This window comes from Pollachius pollachius, assembly GCF_949987615.1.
Source record: "Pollachius pollachius genome assembly, chromosome: 3".
Lineage (NCBI taxonomy): Eukaryota > Metazoa > Chordata > Actinopteri > Gadiformes > Gadidae > Pollachius > Pollachius pollachius.
The window spans coordinates 51,775,345-51,794,475 of NC_136936.1; the positions used below are offsets into that span (position 1 = coordinate 51,775,345).

At 46.0% G+C, this 19,131-nt stretch overlaps 2 protein-coding genes across 4 annotated transcripts in view; one reads left to right on the forward strand and one right to left on the reverse strand.

Annotated features, from left to right (window-relative positions):
* rbms1b (RNA binding motif, single stranded interacting protein 1b) overlaps positions 1–2,571 on the reverse strand; it is an 18,035-nt gene extending 15,464 nt beyond the window's left edge. For all 3 annotated transcript variants that reach the window (XM_079733701.1, XM_079733699.1, XM_079733700.1), the window contains exon 1: positions 2,354–2,571. In XM_079733701.1, the coding sequence (XP_079589827.1) occupies positions 2,354–2,404 (51 nt within the window). In that variant the 5' untranslated portion in view covers positions 2,405–2,571. The remainder of the gene's footprint in view (positions 1–2,353) is intronic.
* Positions 2,572–5,328: 2,757 nt separating this feature from the next.
* Positions 5,329–19,131, forward strand: part of tank (TRAF family member-associated NFKB activator) — a gene marked incomplete at its 3' end in the record, with an annotated part of 24,589 nt that continues 10,786 nt past the window's right edge. The window contains exons 1-10 of the mRNA XM_079733872.1: positions 5,329–5,437; positions 6,836–6,977; positions 7,299–7,407; positions 7,495–7,622; positions 7,942–8,006; positions 8,091–8,206; positions 9,402–9,853; positions 10,147–10,368; positions 11,923–12,115; positions 16,736–16,907. Coding sequence (XP_079589998.1) covers positions 6,876–6,977; positions 7,299–7,407; positions 7,495–7,622; positions 7,942–8,006; positions 8,091–8,206; positions 9,402–9,853; positions 10,147–10,368; positions 11,923–12,115; positions 16,736–16,907 — 1,559 coding nt within the window. The 5' untranslated portion in view covers positions 5,329–5,437; positions 6,836–6,875. The remainder of the gene's footprint in view (positions 5,438–6,835; positions 6,978–7,298; positions 7,408–7,494; positions 7,623–7,941; positions 8,007–8,090; positions 8,207–9,401; positions 9,854–10,146; positions 10,369–11,922; positions 12,116–16,735; positions 16,908–19,131) is intronic.

Genomic DNA, 19,131 nt, shown 5'->3' on the forward strand with positions numbered 1-19,131 from the left:
ACATCGCTAACTGGCAGAGAGTCGTAAGCACTTTCCACCCTTTTCAGTGGAGGAATTGGACTTCCCAAGCAATGTTATACTTAAAAGGAGCAAGTGAGTTACATATTAGTTTAGTCTTTCGGCCTGTAGCATATAAACAAAATGAAGCAACTGTCTAAAGTAGACATTGAGACTCACAAAAAATGGACGCTATAGGACAGTGATCATGATTTGTCTCAATATCAGAATAACAACAATGGGTCAAATAGAAATGGCTGGTGGAATGGCAATGAAGTAGGTCTGTATATGCAGTGTAAGCTTGTCCAGGCCCTGCAAGTCAGGATGTAGGCTATGAATCTGAATGAATAGTACGTAACTAGGTAGTGGCCATCCCCAAAACGCAGGGGAACCCCAGACCCCAGACCTCAGACCCCCTGTCTATTACTGTGCCCCACCAACATTTTCGACCACCAGCCGCCACTGGCTACGATACTTGATTTGGAACATCAACGAACACCACTAACCACTCGGTGAGTTGCACATTTCTGAAAATGAACGTTTAGGGTTGTTTTAAGGACAGGTTTGTTAATGCCCATAGCCAGCCATTCTGAAGCAGGCAGGGGCGATTTGAAATGAGCCAAATACCCGAGACCGGACCAATAGTCAACATTTCGGTGTGGCAACCACTATATTTCATCCTAGACAAACCAGAAAGGGGGCTCAATGTGCTAAATACCGGAATTGTCCTTTAAACATGCGCTGATAACGTGAACGCACAACTTCCTTTCTTCTATTTTTTTATCAGCCGATCCGCGGATCACTTGCGACCCGAACCATGAGGGTTGATCCGTACGGTTGAAGGGTAACCCGTGAACTGTGGCACCACTACTCAGAGCACAGGTCAGCCTGACCTCAGTCACCCCCACATTACCTGAGGTCTGAGAGCCTTAAAGGATCTACCTGCTCCACACATTCCTCAGACGGATCCACAGCAGAACAACCGAGGAGGAGCAGACATCATCTCAGGGACCTCTTGAGGAGCTGATCACCAGTAACATCACTGACCTCACGAGGCAACACACACACACACACGCAACAGGAGGTGGACGTACAGAAGGCGAACCTGTTGTAATGCATCAGGAGCTCATGAGAGCTGTGGTCTCTCAGAGGAGGGGCGTGTGGAGACCTTCCAGAGCCCTCTTATCAGGTCTCTCCAGACCTGCAGCCTGTCCTATCAGAGCTGCAGAGACATGGCCGTATTCACAGGCCGACCAGCACCACCCTAGACACCTACTGCACTATGATACACAGTACAATACAGCCATACCAGTAACAGTCCTACCAGTCACCGTCCTACCAGCCAGTACTACCAGTACCAGTCTTCCTCCTTGCCCTACACACCGACCTACTGCCCTGTTCCACAGACCAGTGGTAACCAGTATGATACCAGTAGGCCTCAGAGAAGAACCTCTCTCTGTAACTGAGAGAACACGACGTGAAAACCAACATGTACAAACTGAAGGTCAATAGTGAGAAGGAAGACACTAAATCAAATACTATTTAATAACACATCATTCAGAGCACAGAGAGGATCAATAGTACCGGATACTAGCCGATAGTTGAATTATACTACTACTGCCAATACTAATACTTACAAGTTAATGCTGACCGTAAACCATCACAATAAAGCATGTAACCATAGTTGCCAACTTGTGGTTTAACTCTGGCTCATGTTAGGATGTAAACTCAGAACACTAGCTGAACCCCATGGGACGGCTGTTTACCTTCATGTTAGTGTTTCACATCCAAGCTACGAACACCGGATAGTTCATATACATTAATACATAATAATATATCATGAAGAGTCAGTCTCTCCCTGATCAGACTCTACCTGATCAGTCTCTACCTGATCAGACTCTACCTGATCAGTCTCTACCTGATCAGACTCTACCTGATCAGTCTCTACCTGATCAGACTCTACCTGATCAGACTCTACCTGATCAGACTCTACCTGATCAGACTCTACCTGATCAGACTCTACCTGTCTCTCTCTAAAGGTGAAGGTGTCTCCTATTTTCTCTCTCTCTGGGGGTATAGGTGTCTCCTGCCTGTCTCTCTCTGGGGGTATAGGTGTCTCCTGCCTGTCTCTCTCTGGAGGTATAGGTGTCTCCTGCCTGTCTCTCTCTGGGGGTATAGGTGTCTCCTGCCTGTCTCTCTCTGGAGGTGTAGGTGTCTCCTACCTGTTTCGCACTGAATGTGTAGGTTTTTCCTACCTGTCTCCCTCTGGGGGTGTAGGTATCTCCTACCTGTCTCTCTTACTGAATGTGTAGGTGTCTCCTATCTGTCTCTCTCTGGAGGTGTAGGTGTCTCCTACCTGTTTACGGTACGGAGTCCTCAGGATTGTTCCAGAATTACCATAAATCATCCTCAGGTCGAGAGATAAGGTTGTTTGGTTCTTTCTTCAAACACCTCTTGCTTATAACTTCATTAATCCAACGACTGGCGACTTGAAGTATTGATCCTCTCCTGAAAGTTGTCCCCTTACACCCGTTGCGATGCTCTAAACCTGACCAGACCGCAGCTCCTCCCGGTGATAATGAGCCCCAATTGCTCTGCGCAGCGCGTCCTGCGCACAGTGAGTGGGTCACGACGGGACAAACCATCTCACACGGAACTACAGGGGAGTTGTGTCAAGACGTCGAGAATATACCCTATGATTTATCAGGAATTTGTCGTTCAGCTTCACAATTACTGCTAAGCTTCATTGAAATCCATTAATTATTAGTATCTTTTTCGAATACTAGTTTTGATGTGTAAAATAGAATACAAAATGGCGGCTTTATTTCCCCTCCAGTGGACGTGTGGAGCCGGGATGCATACCTCACATTCCACGTTGTGGACAGACATCAGAATAACATGTTGACCAATCAGGATCTAACAAAATAACATGTTGACCAATCAGGATTAACATTAATGTTTTCTACACGTTTTTCACTTACCGCTGTTTTAACAACTAAAGTTTCCCCTAATTTAAATGAAGTAAGTTCCCCTAATTTAAATGAAGTAAGTCATATTCATACCAGTGTCCACTGGTATGAATATGATAATAATGTTTCCACATCAGGCTCCATATAGTATGACCCAAAGTAGAGCAAATATTACTACTATACAACTACTACTATAGTACTTTACTACTAATATATTACTATACTACTACAATTATACTACTAATATAATACTACTATTACTTTACTACTACTATACTACTAATCTAATACTGCTATACTTCTGCTACTACTACTAGTACTACTACTAATAATAATATAATACTACTATAATACTACTACTACCACTACTACTACTATTATTATACTAATATTATACTATTGAACTACTACTTCTACTATACTAATATAATAGTACTATACTTCTACTACTACTATACTCATACTACTGTAATACTACAGACAGGCGACTGGTAGGAACAAGGAGATTACAAGACCAAGACACAGACACACTCACACACACACGCACACAGACACACACACACACACACACACACACACACAAACACACACACACACACTCACCAGTGGATTCCTGGGTGTCACTCAGGCTCTTCATAATTAAACTGGTTGTGCTTCACCAGTCATGACTAATGGGAACGGCTCTGCTTACCTCTCACGATTACATTTAAGTTTCATTTAGATTTGGTTATGATTGACAGATAAACCTGACCTTATTTGGAGTTCGTTCTATGCAACAATTACTGCTATACGTTCATCTCTCTTTTAACAATGTGCTTGGACTGTGGTGCTGAAGTTATAGACATTTGAAAATAGGCTCCATAAGCCCAAATGTTCCCTGGAGAGGAATCCTATTCATCTTCATGCAGCGTTGCTGAGACAGAAGCAAAGCCTGACCTTTGACCTGAGGTGCAGGTGACCTTTGTATGATGAATGAGGTCACAATGGAAGTATAAGAACAGTATTGTTCATGAAGTATGATGATGGCCTATTGTTAAAGCGCTCCACTGTAAGGTAGGACAGCCTGTAATACTGCTTAGTGAGGTCACTTAGGAACGTACGCCCATATGCATACTTTTCTCTGGCTAAGGTATCCAAAGCTTTAGCTGCTGTTTTCAAACGATTAAACAGAGTACAGAATCCAGTTTCTTTAATTATTGATGCATGAACGTATGGCCGTCATGCTCTATAAGAGATGAATGTTAATCTGTTTGGTCCAGCCTGGGTAAAGAAGTCAAACACTGAAACCAATGTGGATGTATTAATGGCAAACTACAGTTGTATCTTCATTCATCAGGCTTTAATATTTCAGAGCTTTCTCAGTCCTCTCTGTTTTAAACTTGACAGTGATCTCTCCAGTCTTCAGATTTACTACTGTGTACACATATATAGTGTGTGATCAGTTTCTGCAACCATTCTTTGCTCCTCAATCCTTAGGAAACCACAAATACCTCTAGTGAATATAAACCGGAAGTAGGGACCAGCAGAGAACAGGATCTGCTCTGTGAGACGCGGACACTTATCAACAGGTACGTGATTCAGCGTGACGCCGGGGGACTGCAGAAGGACTTCTTGTCCTTCAGCAACAGGAAGTAGCAGTACGGCAGGAAGTTCTTCTTCTTGGCCTGTTCTGTGTGAACTGTTACTTCCTCTTCTGGTCGCGCATTCTCTCCTCAGCTCATTCTCTCCTCAGCTCTGCTGAGGAGAGAATGGAAAGGAGTTGTCTGCTCTCTGTCTGCCCTCATGTCATGTGTGAGTGTGTGTGAGTGTGTGTGTGTGTGTGTGTGTGTGTGTGTGTGTGTGTGTGTGTGTGTGTGTGTGTGTGTGTGTGTGTGTGTGTGTGTGTGTGTGAAGACTGATGAAGACCATAGTCTGGTGAATACTCCTCCTCCACAGGCCCTCAGGGTGTTCTGCCAAACCGTCTCTAAGCCACCGACAAACCTCCTCTCTGCTAGCAAAAAGGTTTTCCAAGAGGAGCCATGTTGAATCCTTTCATCATATCATGGCTTTAAATTCACCGGGAGGAGAAATGAAACCAACCTCATGGTGTCCCGGGCTGCACCACTGCGCCCTCTGCTGGCGGAGTCTGATAGAGAGTCGAACTCAACGCTAACCGCCCTACGCGAATCTTTCTGCTCGCTCAATGGCTGGTATTCTGTAGTACGGAAGTCTATCTGCACGGTGAACGGCTGGCACCCGAAAAGACGGAAGTGTATCTGCAATATCATTGGCCGGTGTCGGTCAGACCGAAGTGTATATGCCCGCTGATTGGCTGGTGTCGGTCAGACGGAAGAGGCGGGCCGGGGGTTCCCCGGGGGAAGTCCCCGGCTCGACTCCTAAAGCACTTTTCTAGTTTCCTCTCCTAGACTCCTATTCCTCTTTCGAGTCTACTATTATCTGATCTCCGTTTAAAGCGTCTGGACTTGATGAAGGTAAGGAGAACTTAAGGGTTACTATGGGATGTGTGATGATCAGAGCTATTGATCACAGATCAGGAACTAATACATTAAGTTTATTATCTTTAATTTGTGCTTTCAGTCAAACGTGATCCTTGAACTTATGGGCCATTAATGTTGACTTGGCATGTAACCTTTTATTGATATGTTGTTTTAAACATATTAAATAACTATTTATTATTATATGGTTTTGAATGTGTAGATTTAAATATGTAACAAGTTGTATCTTTACATTGTTTAACTGAATGACAATCTACTCGTGTATTGCTTACTACATAGTCCTACATGTAAATAAGAATACTCCCACATACACATAAGACTATAGCCCTACATATACATAAGACTACCCACATATACATACGAATATAGTCCTACATGTACATAAGACTATTACTCCTACATATAAATAAGACTATAGTCCTACATAAACATACTACCAAAAAAGTGTTTTGTTTCTCTAAAACCATAAAATGTTTTTCTCTGACACCAAATGCAAAAGGAAACTTTTGAAAACTGCAGTTTTGTAGTTTTGTTGAATTAATTCAGATCATTCAAATGAAATGCTCACATGACTTTATGATAAAGCAAAACTTATTGCGATGTTTATTGACTTGAAAAGGTCAATCAAGATATTCTGTTTATTAAATTAATATGCATAACAATAATGTAATAACAATAACGAACAATGAAAGAACGTTTCTCTGAATTTGTACAAACTACACACAGTCAAACTACACCCAGTCAAACTGCACCCAGTCAAACTAAATATTTAGAAAACTCAACCCCTCTCATGTGTGTTCAGTAATACCATGAAGCATCATCCTAATTCAATGTTCTTCATGGGATATTGTGTCACTCATTATTAAAAAATATCTGTATACTCTCCATTTGGAGTCAGGGACGTTTCCATTTTAGATATTGTTTGATACAGAAAAAAGGACGTCACCATTTTGAACACACACACACACAAACAGACACGCACACACACACACACACATACACACACACACACACACACACACACAGACACACACACATACACCTATACCTACATTCCCCAGATCTGATCCTAATCTTTTAAACTATCTTTGAACAACAACCTGTGTGTGTTCAAATGCTCACTGGTGTGTGTGTGTGTGTGTGTGTGTGTGTGTGTGTGTGTGTGCGTGTGTGTGTGTGTGTGTGTGTGTGTGTGTGTGTGCTGACCTGTCCCTTGTGTGTATGTGTGTGTGTGTGTGTGTGCGTGCGTTTGTGTGTGTGTGTGTGTGTGCGTGTGTGTGTGTGTATGTGTGTGTGTGCTGACCTGTCCCTTGTGTGTGCGTGTGTGTGTTTGTGTGTGTGTGTGTGTGTGTGTGTGTGTGTGTGTGTGTGTAGGACTGATGTCCCCTGCCTCAGGGATGGTGGAGCAGCAGACATGGAGAGGAGCAGCATGGGAGAGCAGGTGAACAAGGCCTTCGAGGTCTACCGCCAGGCCTCCCTGGAGAAGGACCTGGCCAAGAAGGAGCTGGAGTCGATGGTAACTAGAGAGGGGGTGGAGCCATGGGGACAGCCAATCGCATGCTCTAGGAGATGGAGACAGCCAATCACATGCTCTGAGAGATGGAGACAGCCATGTGTTGTCTTTTACCTTATTCACTTCAGGAGTTCTTTCACCAAATGTGAACGCGAAGTTTCACTCCTCTCTGATTAATAACTGACCAATACCCAATGGAGAGAAGGGTTGTATTAACAGACCCCCCCCCCAGACAGACAGAGTACTACGTGGTATTAACAGAGCCCCCCCCCCCCCAGACAGAGTACTACGTGGTATTAACAGAGCCCCCCCCCCCCCCCCCAGACAGAGTACTACGTCGGCTACACCCAGGAGCTGCAGCAGCAGATCGAGGACCAGAGGCAGCTCATCTCCACGCTGGAGGCCCAGCTGTCCTCAGCCAATCAGCCGCCAGGTCAGTGGGAGCGCAACCTCCGTCTGACGGTGGCCTTAGGGGGGTCGGCGTGCGTCTCATCCTCCGGGGGCCGTCTGTGTTCTGCAGGAGAGAGCAGATCAAAGGCCAGACGACAAGGAGCCAGGGCCCGGGAGGAGGGGCCAGCGGGGCCCGAGGGGGCGGGGCTCTGCGTCCACCGCCCCGACAGAACCGCCGACCTCAGGAAGACACAGCTGGTAGGTCAACGTAGCAGGACACGCTAACGTAGCAGGACACGCTAACGTAGCAGGCCACGCTCACATAGCAGGAAACGCTAAAGACATGCTAAAGACACCGACTAGGTCCAACGTAGCAGGACACGCTAACGAGACGCTAAAGACAAGCTAACGTAGCAGGACAAGTTAACCTAGCAGGACACGCTAACGCAGCAGGACACGCTAACATAGCAGGCCATGCTTACCTAGTAGGACACGCTAAAGACACCCTAAAGACACCTGCTAGGTCTAATGTAGTAGTTGGGTGCCGTGCTCTAATGTTCTTGGTCCTTGTCTTCAGAAGCAGAACCCTGATAGTGCACTGGCTCCCCCCCTTTGGCCCACGATGAAGAGCCCCCCCGACAGGTATCTGGCTCCCCTGGGGTACCAGGAACCTCTTGGTTCTCGCTCAGCAGAGCCGCTCACCTCAGACTGTGGTTTGTCCTGCAGCCAGAGCATGCTGGAAGTATTCGAAGCCATTCAAGGGAGATTCCAGCAGATCCAATTCCTAACGCGGCGCCAGAAGGACCACCTGAGGAGGTTCCAGGGCGGAGATCCGTCCAGCGGTAATTCACCTTACGTTCTGGACCTGCTTCAGGGTTCATTTATTCAATCACTTCAGATGTTACACTGGCTGAGGATGTGTCATAACACAGCGGCAGTTTAATACCTTCTGCGCTGTTCTCCAGAACAATTACAGAGCAACACGTCGCCAACGACAACAGCCTCGCTCTTCATTGACCTCTGACCCGCGGCCAGGCCGCCCAGGAAAAGAGAACGAGCAGATAAACACACTGAACTGCTCACTGATCTACAGAGTACAATTAAAAAGATATATATAATATGCAGTATATGTATCTATATATAATATAGATACATATTACATATTAGAAGATAGATATGTATATATATATATCGTATAATTATATGAGAGAGAGAGAGAGAGAGAGAGAGAGAGAGAGAGAGACCCAATGAATGATGACCAATAGCATGAAGAGGGAGAATAGGTGACATATTAATAATCCACACAGCGTTCTGCATGGGTCCTGAATGCCAGTGGTGTAACGAGTCCTACTGTAACGAGTCAGTACTGTAATGAGTCAGTACTGTTACAAGATTGTACTGTAATGAGTCCGTACTGTAATGAGTCTGTACTGTAATGAGTCCTACTGTAATGATTTCTACTGTAATGAGTCACTACTGTAATTACAATGTACTGTAAGTAGTCCTACTGTAACGAGTCCTTCTGTAATGAGTCTGTACTGTAAATAGTCCATACTGTAAATAGTCAGTACTGTAATGAGTCCATACTGTAATGAGTCAGTACTGTAATGAGTCCATACTGTAATGAGTCAGTACTGTTACAAGTCCGTACTGTAATGAGTGCTAGTGTAATGAGTCAGTACTGTACCGACTCCGTACTGTAACGAGTCCGTACTGTAATGAGTCCTACTCTAATTATTCCTACTGTAATGAGTCCTACTGTAACAAGTCCATACTGTAATGAGTCTGTACTCTAATAAGTCAGAACTGTAACAAGTCTGTACTGTAACGAGTCCCTACTGTAATTAGTCTTTACTTAATCGATTCTGTACTGTAATTACTCCAAACTGTAACAAGCCTGTACTGTAATTAGTCTGTACCGTAACGAGTACATACTGTAATTAGTCTTCAGTGTAATTAGTCCGTAATGTAATTAGTCCATACTGTAAGGAGTCAGTACTGTAATCCAACGTGTTTGTTGTCGTTCTGCTGTCACAGACCAGCAGTTCTCCATGCCCATCCAGTGCACTGACGGCACGGCCGAGCGGACCGAGGGGCCCGGCCCCCCCGCTCAGAGGGCCAACAGGGCTACGCCCGGGGCCACGCCCGGGACCACGCCCGGGGCCACGCCCGGGGCCACGCCCGGGGCCCCTCCTGTGGGGGGCGATGCCCCACAGACGGCCACGGCGCTGGCGTCCCGCGGTGCCGGCCCCCAGGATCAGGGCCTGGGGGGGCGGGACCTGGGGGACTCTCTGGCCCGACTCAGCGTGAAGTTCCCGCCGGCGATGGACTGCGAGTACGACTTCCTGAACAGCGCCCCGGAGAGACCCCCGCGGTGCGGCCAGCCCCCCCTCCCCGTGATGGAGGAGCCCCCCCCGGGGGGGCTGCCCGGACCCTTTGGTCTCCCCCCACGGCCCCCCTCCCTGACGGAGGAGGGCGGACCCCAACAGGTGAGAGGGGCGGGGCTTCAGGGGAGCAGCAGCGTCAGAGCCTCATTGAGTCACTTCCTGTCTGTCCTGAGTCGTTGATCAGCGTGTCAGACGGTTAGAGGCTCCTCAGGTGCCCCCTGCTGGTGGAACACGGGTTCTCACCCTGAGGCTGACTAGCAGACAGGACGGTCACAGTGGGGCCTACAGCGCCCCCTGGGGGTCACTGAAGTCAATCATCTGACCGCATAATCCCAGGCCTTAATGAGCTTCCCTTCCCTGCTCCCTAACGTCTCCCTGTTGTGAACTCTCCACAGCCCCTCCGGGGTCCCGTCCTTCGTGAGCTGGAGCGGGGGGGCACTGAGCGGGGGGGCACTGAGCGGGCGGCCCGGGAGCGCGGCGGCGGCGGCGGCGGCGGCGGCGGCTGGCGGCGGCGGCGACTGCAGCAGCCATCAGTGTGCGTTCTGCCAGGCCAGCGTTCCCGAGGACCGCATGAACAGCCATCTCTACCTCCACTTCTCCCGCAAGAACAGCAGCCAGTGACCCGGGGGGTGGGGGGGGGGGGGGGGGGGGGGGGAGGAGAGGAGAGGAGGAGAGGAGAGGGGGAGGAGGAGAAGGAGAGGAGGAGAGGGGGATAGGGGGAGAGGAGGAGGAGAAGGACAGGAGGAGGAAGAGGAGGAGGGCGAGGAGTGGGGGGGAGGCTGATGAACGCTACTCTCTTTCCTCCCTCACTTCATTCCGCTGATGGTGGAATCGTTTCTATTTGTATTGTTTTTATTATTTTTAAGTTGCCTTTCGCAGATAAGACTTCCGTTTGGAAGCTTTAATTCTGAAATTAAAGAAGCACAAATACACACAACGGCTCAGGAAGCGTGAGTCAGGATACAACGACAGGACCAGGTTGGTCATAAACTCGTCATTACCACAGGTTTTTTGAAGATCATTTATGTCATATGCAGACTAAGTCCTCTCGTTAATTGATGTCTATGCCGCCCCTCGTTAATTGATGTCTATGCATACTTGTTAATTGATGTCTACAGACTCCTTGTTAATTGATGTCTATGCAGACTAAGTGACGTTTAGTTCGCATTAATTGGGACAAATGACGTCAAGACAGTTTGATGTCGAGAGACTTTCGCTTTGGGGTTCTATTCTTCGTTATTAAAAACAACTCTTTAGGTTCATGTGCTGAAATGTCCAGGGTTGAGCTTGCCTAATAAATGTACGTTTTGATAATACCATTTATATATTTATTTTATTTTTAATAAATGTGAATAGATCATACCTTTTCAACGAATGTCAACTTATACAAAAACATGGGCTTTTAAAATGTGTTGGCCTGACCATTACTTTGGAAACCTTTTCAAGATCTTCGATCAATCTTTTTCTGACGGCTGGTTCTCCTCAGTATATATGAAATCACTGTGCACCATCTGATGACGATGTGACCTCAGCGCTGCGGATCGGCCCCATGGCTCACACGCTAAACGCTATTTAGAGAGAAACGCTCGTAGCCTTAGCAATGTAATGTTCTTCAAATACTTCTTACGGAATATTTACTTTGCCAAATTAAATGTGTTTTAACTCCCTTAACACAAAGGTGGGAAAAAACCTGAAATGTTGTAGTTAAATGTTACAACAAAATACAACGGATGAACGCCCACTCGTGCACAATAACCAGTAGGTTTCAATAGAGCAATATATTATTGATTATTATTATATAGTATTTTTAAAATTATAATTATATATCTATAATATAATAATAATAATAATAATAATAATAATAATAATAATAATAATAATAATATATTATAGAATAATATTATCGATTATATTACATTATTATTATATAGCATTGCGTATATATTATGCCATATAATATTAGTTCAGCCCCGTGATCAGCAGGTGGGAATGTTGAGACGCTGTTCTGATAACATTAATATTTAGTGATTTCATTCGTTGTAATTTCAAGTTAACACAACAATTTTTAGTAACGGACCACCAACAAGTCCATTCACAGAGAGCTAATGGCCCAGACGCTAGCAGGCCTTTTGCATTACTGTTATGATTGTTATGATTTTTTTTCCCAACAGAAGCAACAGCTTTTGACTTCTGATATATTTATTCACAGCTTTGCAAACAATCGCGAGGACTGCGCTGTGAGCGGTGGTGATGTGTTGGGTGTGTTCAACACACCCGGGGCCCTGGGCCCGGGGCAGCGGGGCCCGGGGAAGCGGGGCCCGGGGCAGCGGGGCCCGGGGCCCGGGCCCCGGGCGGCCCGCCCCGGTTTGAAGAGGAGACTCGCACAGCGCCAATATACATTTCATATCGAAGTTCCTTTACTGAACCGGAATTGAATAGATCGTTTTTCTTATATATATTATGGAATTGAGAAGGCTATTACATTTTTTTCAATGTGTTCCTTTATAAGGAACACATTGTTCCACTAAGTTCCTTTTTAACATAATCACAATACATTTCCTCAGCCAAAAAAATAAAAAAGGCGGAACACAAGCTATGAGACATCCATGTGATTATGTAGGCTTCACGACACATAATCTATTCTGAATTATTAACAAAAACAAATGATCATAAATACATATTTATGTATATACATATGTACATACGTATATATATACTGTATATATATATATATATATATATATATATATATAAATATGTATATATATATGTATATATATATATATGTATATATATATGTATATATATATATATATATATATATATATATATATATATATATATATATATATATATATATATATATATATATATATATATATATATATATATCTCCATGCAGGCAGCCTGCTCTGTGGGATGGTGAACAGCTGCCTCCTCATAATTAAGTTGTCATTCCTCGTTATTCTGGAGGACTCCGGTGCTGACAGCTCTCCTCCCTCCTTGTTTAGTGCTTGTTTACTCACTTATTAACTAAGTCAAAAACAACCAGAGCTGAAGAAAAGGAGGCCTTCACTGGCCTCAGGAAAAGCCCCGTCTCTACCGCCTGCTCAGGGTAGAGGGGCTACAGTCTGAACACTTGTTATTCCTCCAGCGGGCGCGAGAACGCAATGAAAGGAAGTGAGACCAGAGGGGAGGAGAAAAAGAGAAGGAGAGAAGGAGCAGGAGAAGGAGAGGAGGAGATATGGATTGAGAGGAGAAGCAGCAGGCTGATTACAAGGTGTCAAAATTGCCAGGAGCAAAAAGGTGAAAGCAATCAGGGGTGGGAAGAGTGCAGCATCGTGAGGGGCAACTAATTATCCCTGGATGTGTGGTGAGCTGGCAGATTGGAGCAGGAGAGGAGGTGATAGAACAATGGAGACCCCACCATCATTACCGCATGCTAATCAGCCCCGCTGCTACGGCTACCGCTACTGCTATGGCTACGGCTACTACTACTGCTACTGCTACTAATAATACTGCTACTGCTACTACTGCTACTGCGACTACTACCACTGCTACTGCTACTACTACTACTACTAATACTACTGCTACTGCTACTACTACGGCTACTGCTACTACTGCTACTGCGACTACTACTGCTACTGCTACCACTGCTACTGCTACTACTACTACTACTAATACTACTGCTACTGCTACTACTACGGCTACTGCTACTACTGCTACTGCTACCACTGCTACTGCTACTACTGCTAATACTACTGCTGCTACTGCTACTACTGCTAATACTACTGCTACTGCTACTACTACTGCTACTACTGCTACTGCTACCACTGCTACTGCTAATAGTACTGCTACGGCTACTACTGCTGCTACTGCTACTATTGCTAATACTACTGCTACTACTGCTGCTACTGCTACTACTGCTGCTACTGCTAATACTACTGCTACCGCTACTACTGCTACTACTGCTACTGCTACCACTGCTAATACTACTACTACTGCTACCACTGCTACTACTGCTAATACTACTGCTACTGCTACTAATACTATTTATTCTACTACTACTTCTTCCACTACTTCTACTATTGCTACTACTGCTACTACTATGCTACTGCTATACCACTATTACTACACCAAATATACTACTACTACTATACTGTTATTATACTACTAATATTAATACTCTAATATTACTATACTACTACTAATACTGCTACTATACTACTAATATACTACAATACTACTATTCTACTATACTACTACTATAGTACTAGTATGGGAGGGAGGGAGAGAGGGCAGGAGGGAGGGAGGGAGAGAGGGAGGGAGGGAGGGAGAGAGGGACGGAGGGAGGGAGAGAGAGAGAGAGGGAGGGAGGGAGGGAGGGAGGGAGAGAGGGAGGGAGAGAGGGAGGGAGAGAGAGGGAGGGAGGGAGGGAGAGAGAGAGGGAGGGAGGGAGAGAGGGAGGGAGGGAGGGAGAGAGAACGAGACAAACGTTCAAATAATGCTTCTATTGTTTAACAGTTCTCATTCATTTTTATGTTTTCACTGCGATGCCTGATTTTTTTTCTTTCTGTATACATTTGTTATTACTGCAAAAGAAAGATCATTCTGTTTGTATTTTTAAGTAAATTGTAAATACTCATATATATTATACACACAGCTCTGTTGACATATGTCGTTATTCTAGTATATATTTAAATATAAGGACTTTTTTTCACACTTGCTTGGGCAATGTAAACATATCATTACGCATGAGTGGGAGAGAACGATATAGAGGGAGAGAGAGAGGGAGATAGAGAGAGCGAGAGCGAGCGAGCGAGAGAGAGAGGTGATATGTGCTGTCACTCCATCAGTGCTGGTTTGAGTGTTCAGACGGCGGCTGACCTCTGGTCTGTGTATCACCTTCCCTCACTGTTATTATCACCTCCCCTCACTGGGAATGTCTGCGAATCAGAGAAGAATGCAGGCCTGTTCACGGGCCGCAGCACACACCATGGCCCTTTGGAACGCAGTATTCACCGACTTCAGCCGCAGTCATGCAGCTTTATCCTTTATTAAGAGACTGGGACTACAATGTTACTCACTAGAAAATGCATTTCTACAAAAATGCGGTGTGTGTAGTCCAAAGAGAGGCTGAAATATGTTTTAATAAAGACACATAGTTTAAGACGTAAAGAAATGTTGAATGGCTTAAATCAAGTGAAGAGATTTGAACAGAGTCTAAATTGAGTAAACAATTTAAACATATAAGCCTACACCATTAAAAAAAAGGTTGGAAACAAATAAATTGAAGAGTTAAACAAAAAGCTAAAGTGAAGTTTGAATACACATTTTAGATTAAATACAGTCTGAAGTATTTGAAGTGTCAGAGATTGACTTCAATTAAAAATACAATTTTGTAAAAGTTGGATATTTACAAAACGATAAATAATTTTAGTTGGAAAAGAAGAAGCCCACGTTTCCAAGCTGATAATAACATTGAGGCTAAAAGTAGAATGGAGTCTCTATATAGTTGAGGAATTGTGGAAGGTGTACGGTCCCAAAAATATAAAAAGATATATAGTAGAGAATAAGAAAGAAAGAAGAAAGTCTAAGAATCAATATTTGAGCGCTACTTGCAGCTCTCACCTAATAAAGCTTATATAATCAGAACCACAAACAGTTGAATGTAGGCCTATTTAAACTGACTGCTTCAAGCCGTCAAACAATATAGTATTTTATTTTCATATTTTAATTTCATTAAGTGAGTTTGCAACTTTTTCCATGAATTGTAGTAAACTCTTGTGTAGTGTAGGCCTACATCTATGAGCCTTATCACGTGTCTTAGGCCATGTAGCTGCTATAGGACTTATTGAGACTCATGGTTTGTGTTCAGTTGGTCTCAGTCGTTCGATGAGCTGCAGAAGGTTTCAGTTCAGATCCAGACTTTATTCAATATTAACAGACACCAATCAGTCGGTATTAAATGCCTGCTCATTTATTTTATTAAGATGCTTTCCTTATAAACAAAGGCAAAACTGTGAATTCATTCTATTTTACTCCCCAGCCACCACCTTGACAAGGCCGATATACGAAAAAAGTTCAAATAATCCAAAAGACGCTCAACACATTGGAAGGCATTCAGTCCAAACAGACCAGCGCCCCGAGGTCAGCTGGCCCTCGCGCCATCGGTGTCGTCTCAATAATTAACGAGTTAGCAGAGAAACATATTCAGCTGGTCACCGCGGGCACGAGGGACTGCCAACTCTCGAGGCGCGCTGATCCGCGAGGCTCACCTCGCAGTTGTCTCGCGTCACCCCTGCAGTCCTCTCGCGTCGCCTCTTCTCGCTCGCGCTGTCTCTCTGCTCCTCCACCGCCGCCGGCTTACGCGGTCGATTAAATGTGTTGTTGGCGCCGTTTGCTGCGCGATGCCGTGCGCTACGTGGACGCCTGACGTCGTGTCCGCAGTGCGTTGGGCTGCTGGATCGAGAGCCTCGGCATCGAGAGGAGCAGAGAGTTGGCAGCAGACACCAGTGATGTCTGGAGGCAGTGGTGAGATCGCACCCGGAACCCCAGAGGAAAGCCTGCAGGAGGAAGTGATGTCTGTATCATCCACTGAATACAAAGAGACACTGAACACAGACGCTGTCACCGGCGGCCCACACGCTGCCACATAACATGATGATAACATGACTATAATACATATGCTCGCCAACATAACATGATGATAACATGAATATAACACATATGCTCACCAACATAACATGACGATAACATGACTATAACACATATGGTCACGAACATAACATGATGATAACATGAATATAACACATATGTTCACCAACATAACATTTTAATAACATGCTTATATCATGGTCATATGTTCACTAACATAACATAATTATAATAACGTGACTATATTGCTATGACTATATATTAGTGCTGCTGTTGGTGTTCTGTGAACCAGTGGTGCTGCTGGTGGTGTTCTGGTCTGTGAACCAGTGGTGCTGCTGGTGGTGTTCTGTGAACCAGTGGTGCTGCTGGTGGTGTTCTGTGAACCAGTGGTGCTGCTGGTGGTGTTCTGTGAACCAGTGGTGCTGCTGGTGGTGTTCTGTGAACCAGTGGTGCTGCTGGTGGTGTTCTGTGAACCAGTGGTGCTGCTGGTGGTGTTCTGGTCTGTGAACCAGTGGTGCTGCTGGTGGTGTTCTGGTCTGTGAACCAGTGGTGCTGCTGGTGGTGTTCTGTGAACCAGTGGTGCTGCTGGTGGTGTTCTGTGAACCAGTGGTGCTGCTGGTTGCCGCGGGACAGACACCGTACGCGCTGTACAGACACACTGCTCAGAGAGCTTTAATGACCTAGCCCCGCGGGCCGCCGGGAACGCGCTCTTGACTTGTACTGAATTTGCCAATTAACACCTCTGATAACGGGCTGCCAGGAGCTGTGCGGGGGGGGGCCAGACCCCAACCACACGTCTGCCCACCTAACATGAGCAGCCTCTGCTATAGGAGCACGGATCACATCAGGCCTATAGCGTCTCCACTACGCGGCGTGCCTACAGGCTGGTCTCCGCCCAGCAGCCTGGAGGTCGGCGTGGCAGTGGCGGGCTGTATGCGGTTCTTCGAGAGGCTATTTTCGCACATCCCCATATGGCGGAGCCGCGGCGAGCTCGCAGACACTCTGCTTGCGGTAATGCGCTCCCCGTTTATTCATCTTGTTTCTGCGTGATGCAGAACAACCGACTCCACACAACAAGGCAACGCTGAACGTTATGTCAGGGAGGGTTTTCTCCTTGAAATAAAGCCCTCAGTCCGTCCCTCTAGTTTCACACGTGCTTATCAGTCCTCCCAGCAACACCTCGGCGGGTGTGAAGCCGGTCCCCGGCGGCTCTTCCTTTGTTGTCCTCCTCCGGCGGCTAGCCCCCAGCTAGCCCCGGCTAGCGGTGACTTTGGCGCGGCCTGAGAGCGTGTGACAGCGCTGTAGGAACACCTTTGTCTGTGTGTGCGGTGGACCTCCTCACAGCCGCCGCCTAATGACAGAGGAGCCTTCCTTGCAGAGAGAATTAAAAAAGGTGGTTCCTTAGCGTGGCCGTGAGAGGACAGTTGCCGGAGGAAGGCTGGTCGCAGTCGCACCATAACACATTGGCTTCACAATTCATTAGCAGGTACTTTAACAATATAGAATAATTGAAAGAGAGAGGGAATAATTGATAGTGGTTCACACCAGCGCAGAGGTGGAGCCATCTATCTAATGATGTTAATAAAGTAAAGCGACTCGCAGCAGCGTAACGCTGGAGGTGTGAGTCGTATACAAAGTCTGGTGCTAACACTTTGTCAACTTAGCATCTAAAGACAACTGAGCTGGAGCATCTCTTCTTAAGGATACCTGTCTCTCTGTCTCTCTGTCTCCTTCTCTGTCTGTCTCTCTGTCTCTCCGTCTCCCTCGGTCTGTCTCTCTGTCTCTCCGTCTCCCTCGGTCTGTCTCTCTGTCTCTCCATCTCCCTCGGTCTGTCTCTCTGTCTCTCTGTCTCCTTCTCTGTCTGTCTCTGTCTCTCCGTCTCCCTCGGTCTGTCTCTCTGTCTCCCTCGGTCTGTCACTCTGTCTGTCTGTCTACCTCTCTGTCTGTCTCTGTCTCTCTGTCTCTCCATCTCCCTCGGTCTGTCTCTCTGTCTCCCACTCTGTCTATCTCTCTCTCTCCCTCTCCCCCCCCCCTCTCTCTCTCTCTCTCTCTCTCTCTCCCTCTCCCCCCCTCTCTCTCTCCCTCTCCCCCCCCTCTCTCTCCCTCTCTCCCTCTCCCTCTCTCTCTCTCTCTCCCGCTCTGTGTGTGGCCTGTGGCCGTGTGCAGACAGAACATGGAGCCTTTCCATCGAGCAGCGTTCATGTATTCAGCGTTTTGGAAGCAGCTGGCTCTTCTTGGTGACTGGGAGTCACGCTGGCAGGTCACCTCCTGACTGACACCTCGTAGTATTAGTGGGAGGAAGGCAGTTCATTTACGGCATAGTTCGCTGCTACGATGTGCCTTATCATTGTTCTCTGTGAATATGGTCGGTATCCAGAATAGAAGTGAAAACAAGAGGCTGCATGTCTCTTGGTGGGGCTGCTTACCTCCAAGTCTTTGTTATGTTAATCCTCTCTGTATATTTGGCCACTTGTTTATTAGTCTTAGATGGTGAGATATTACACTTTCTGTATTCTCTTTGTGGAAGCTGTGAAAATGGCGCACCATATGTAATGCTCTGGCTTGCTGTGAGCCAACTCCCTGAAGACGCCCGCTCCGTGCCAACACAACACTCTCTTTGTCCTCGCGAGGGGAGTGAGCTACAATTGGATGTTTTCTTTTTACCCGCTCGCCTTGGAGATATGTTGTTTCGTGATGTCAAAGATTGGCCGATTTAAAAATAC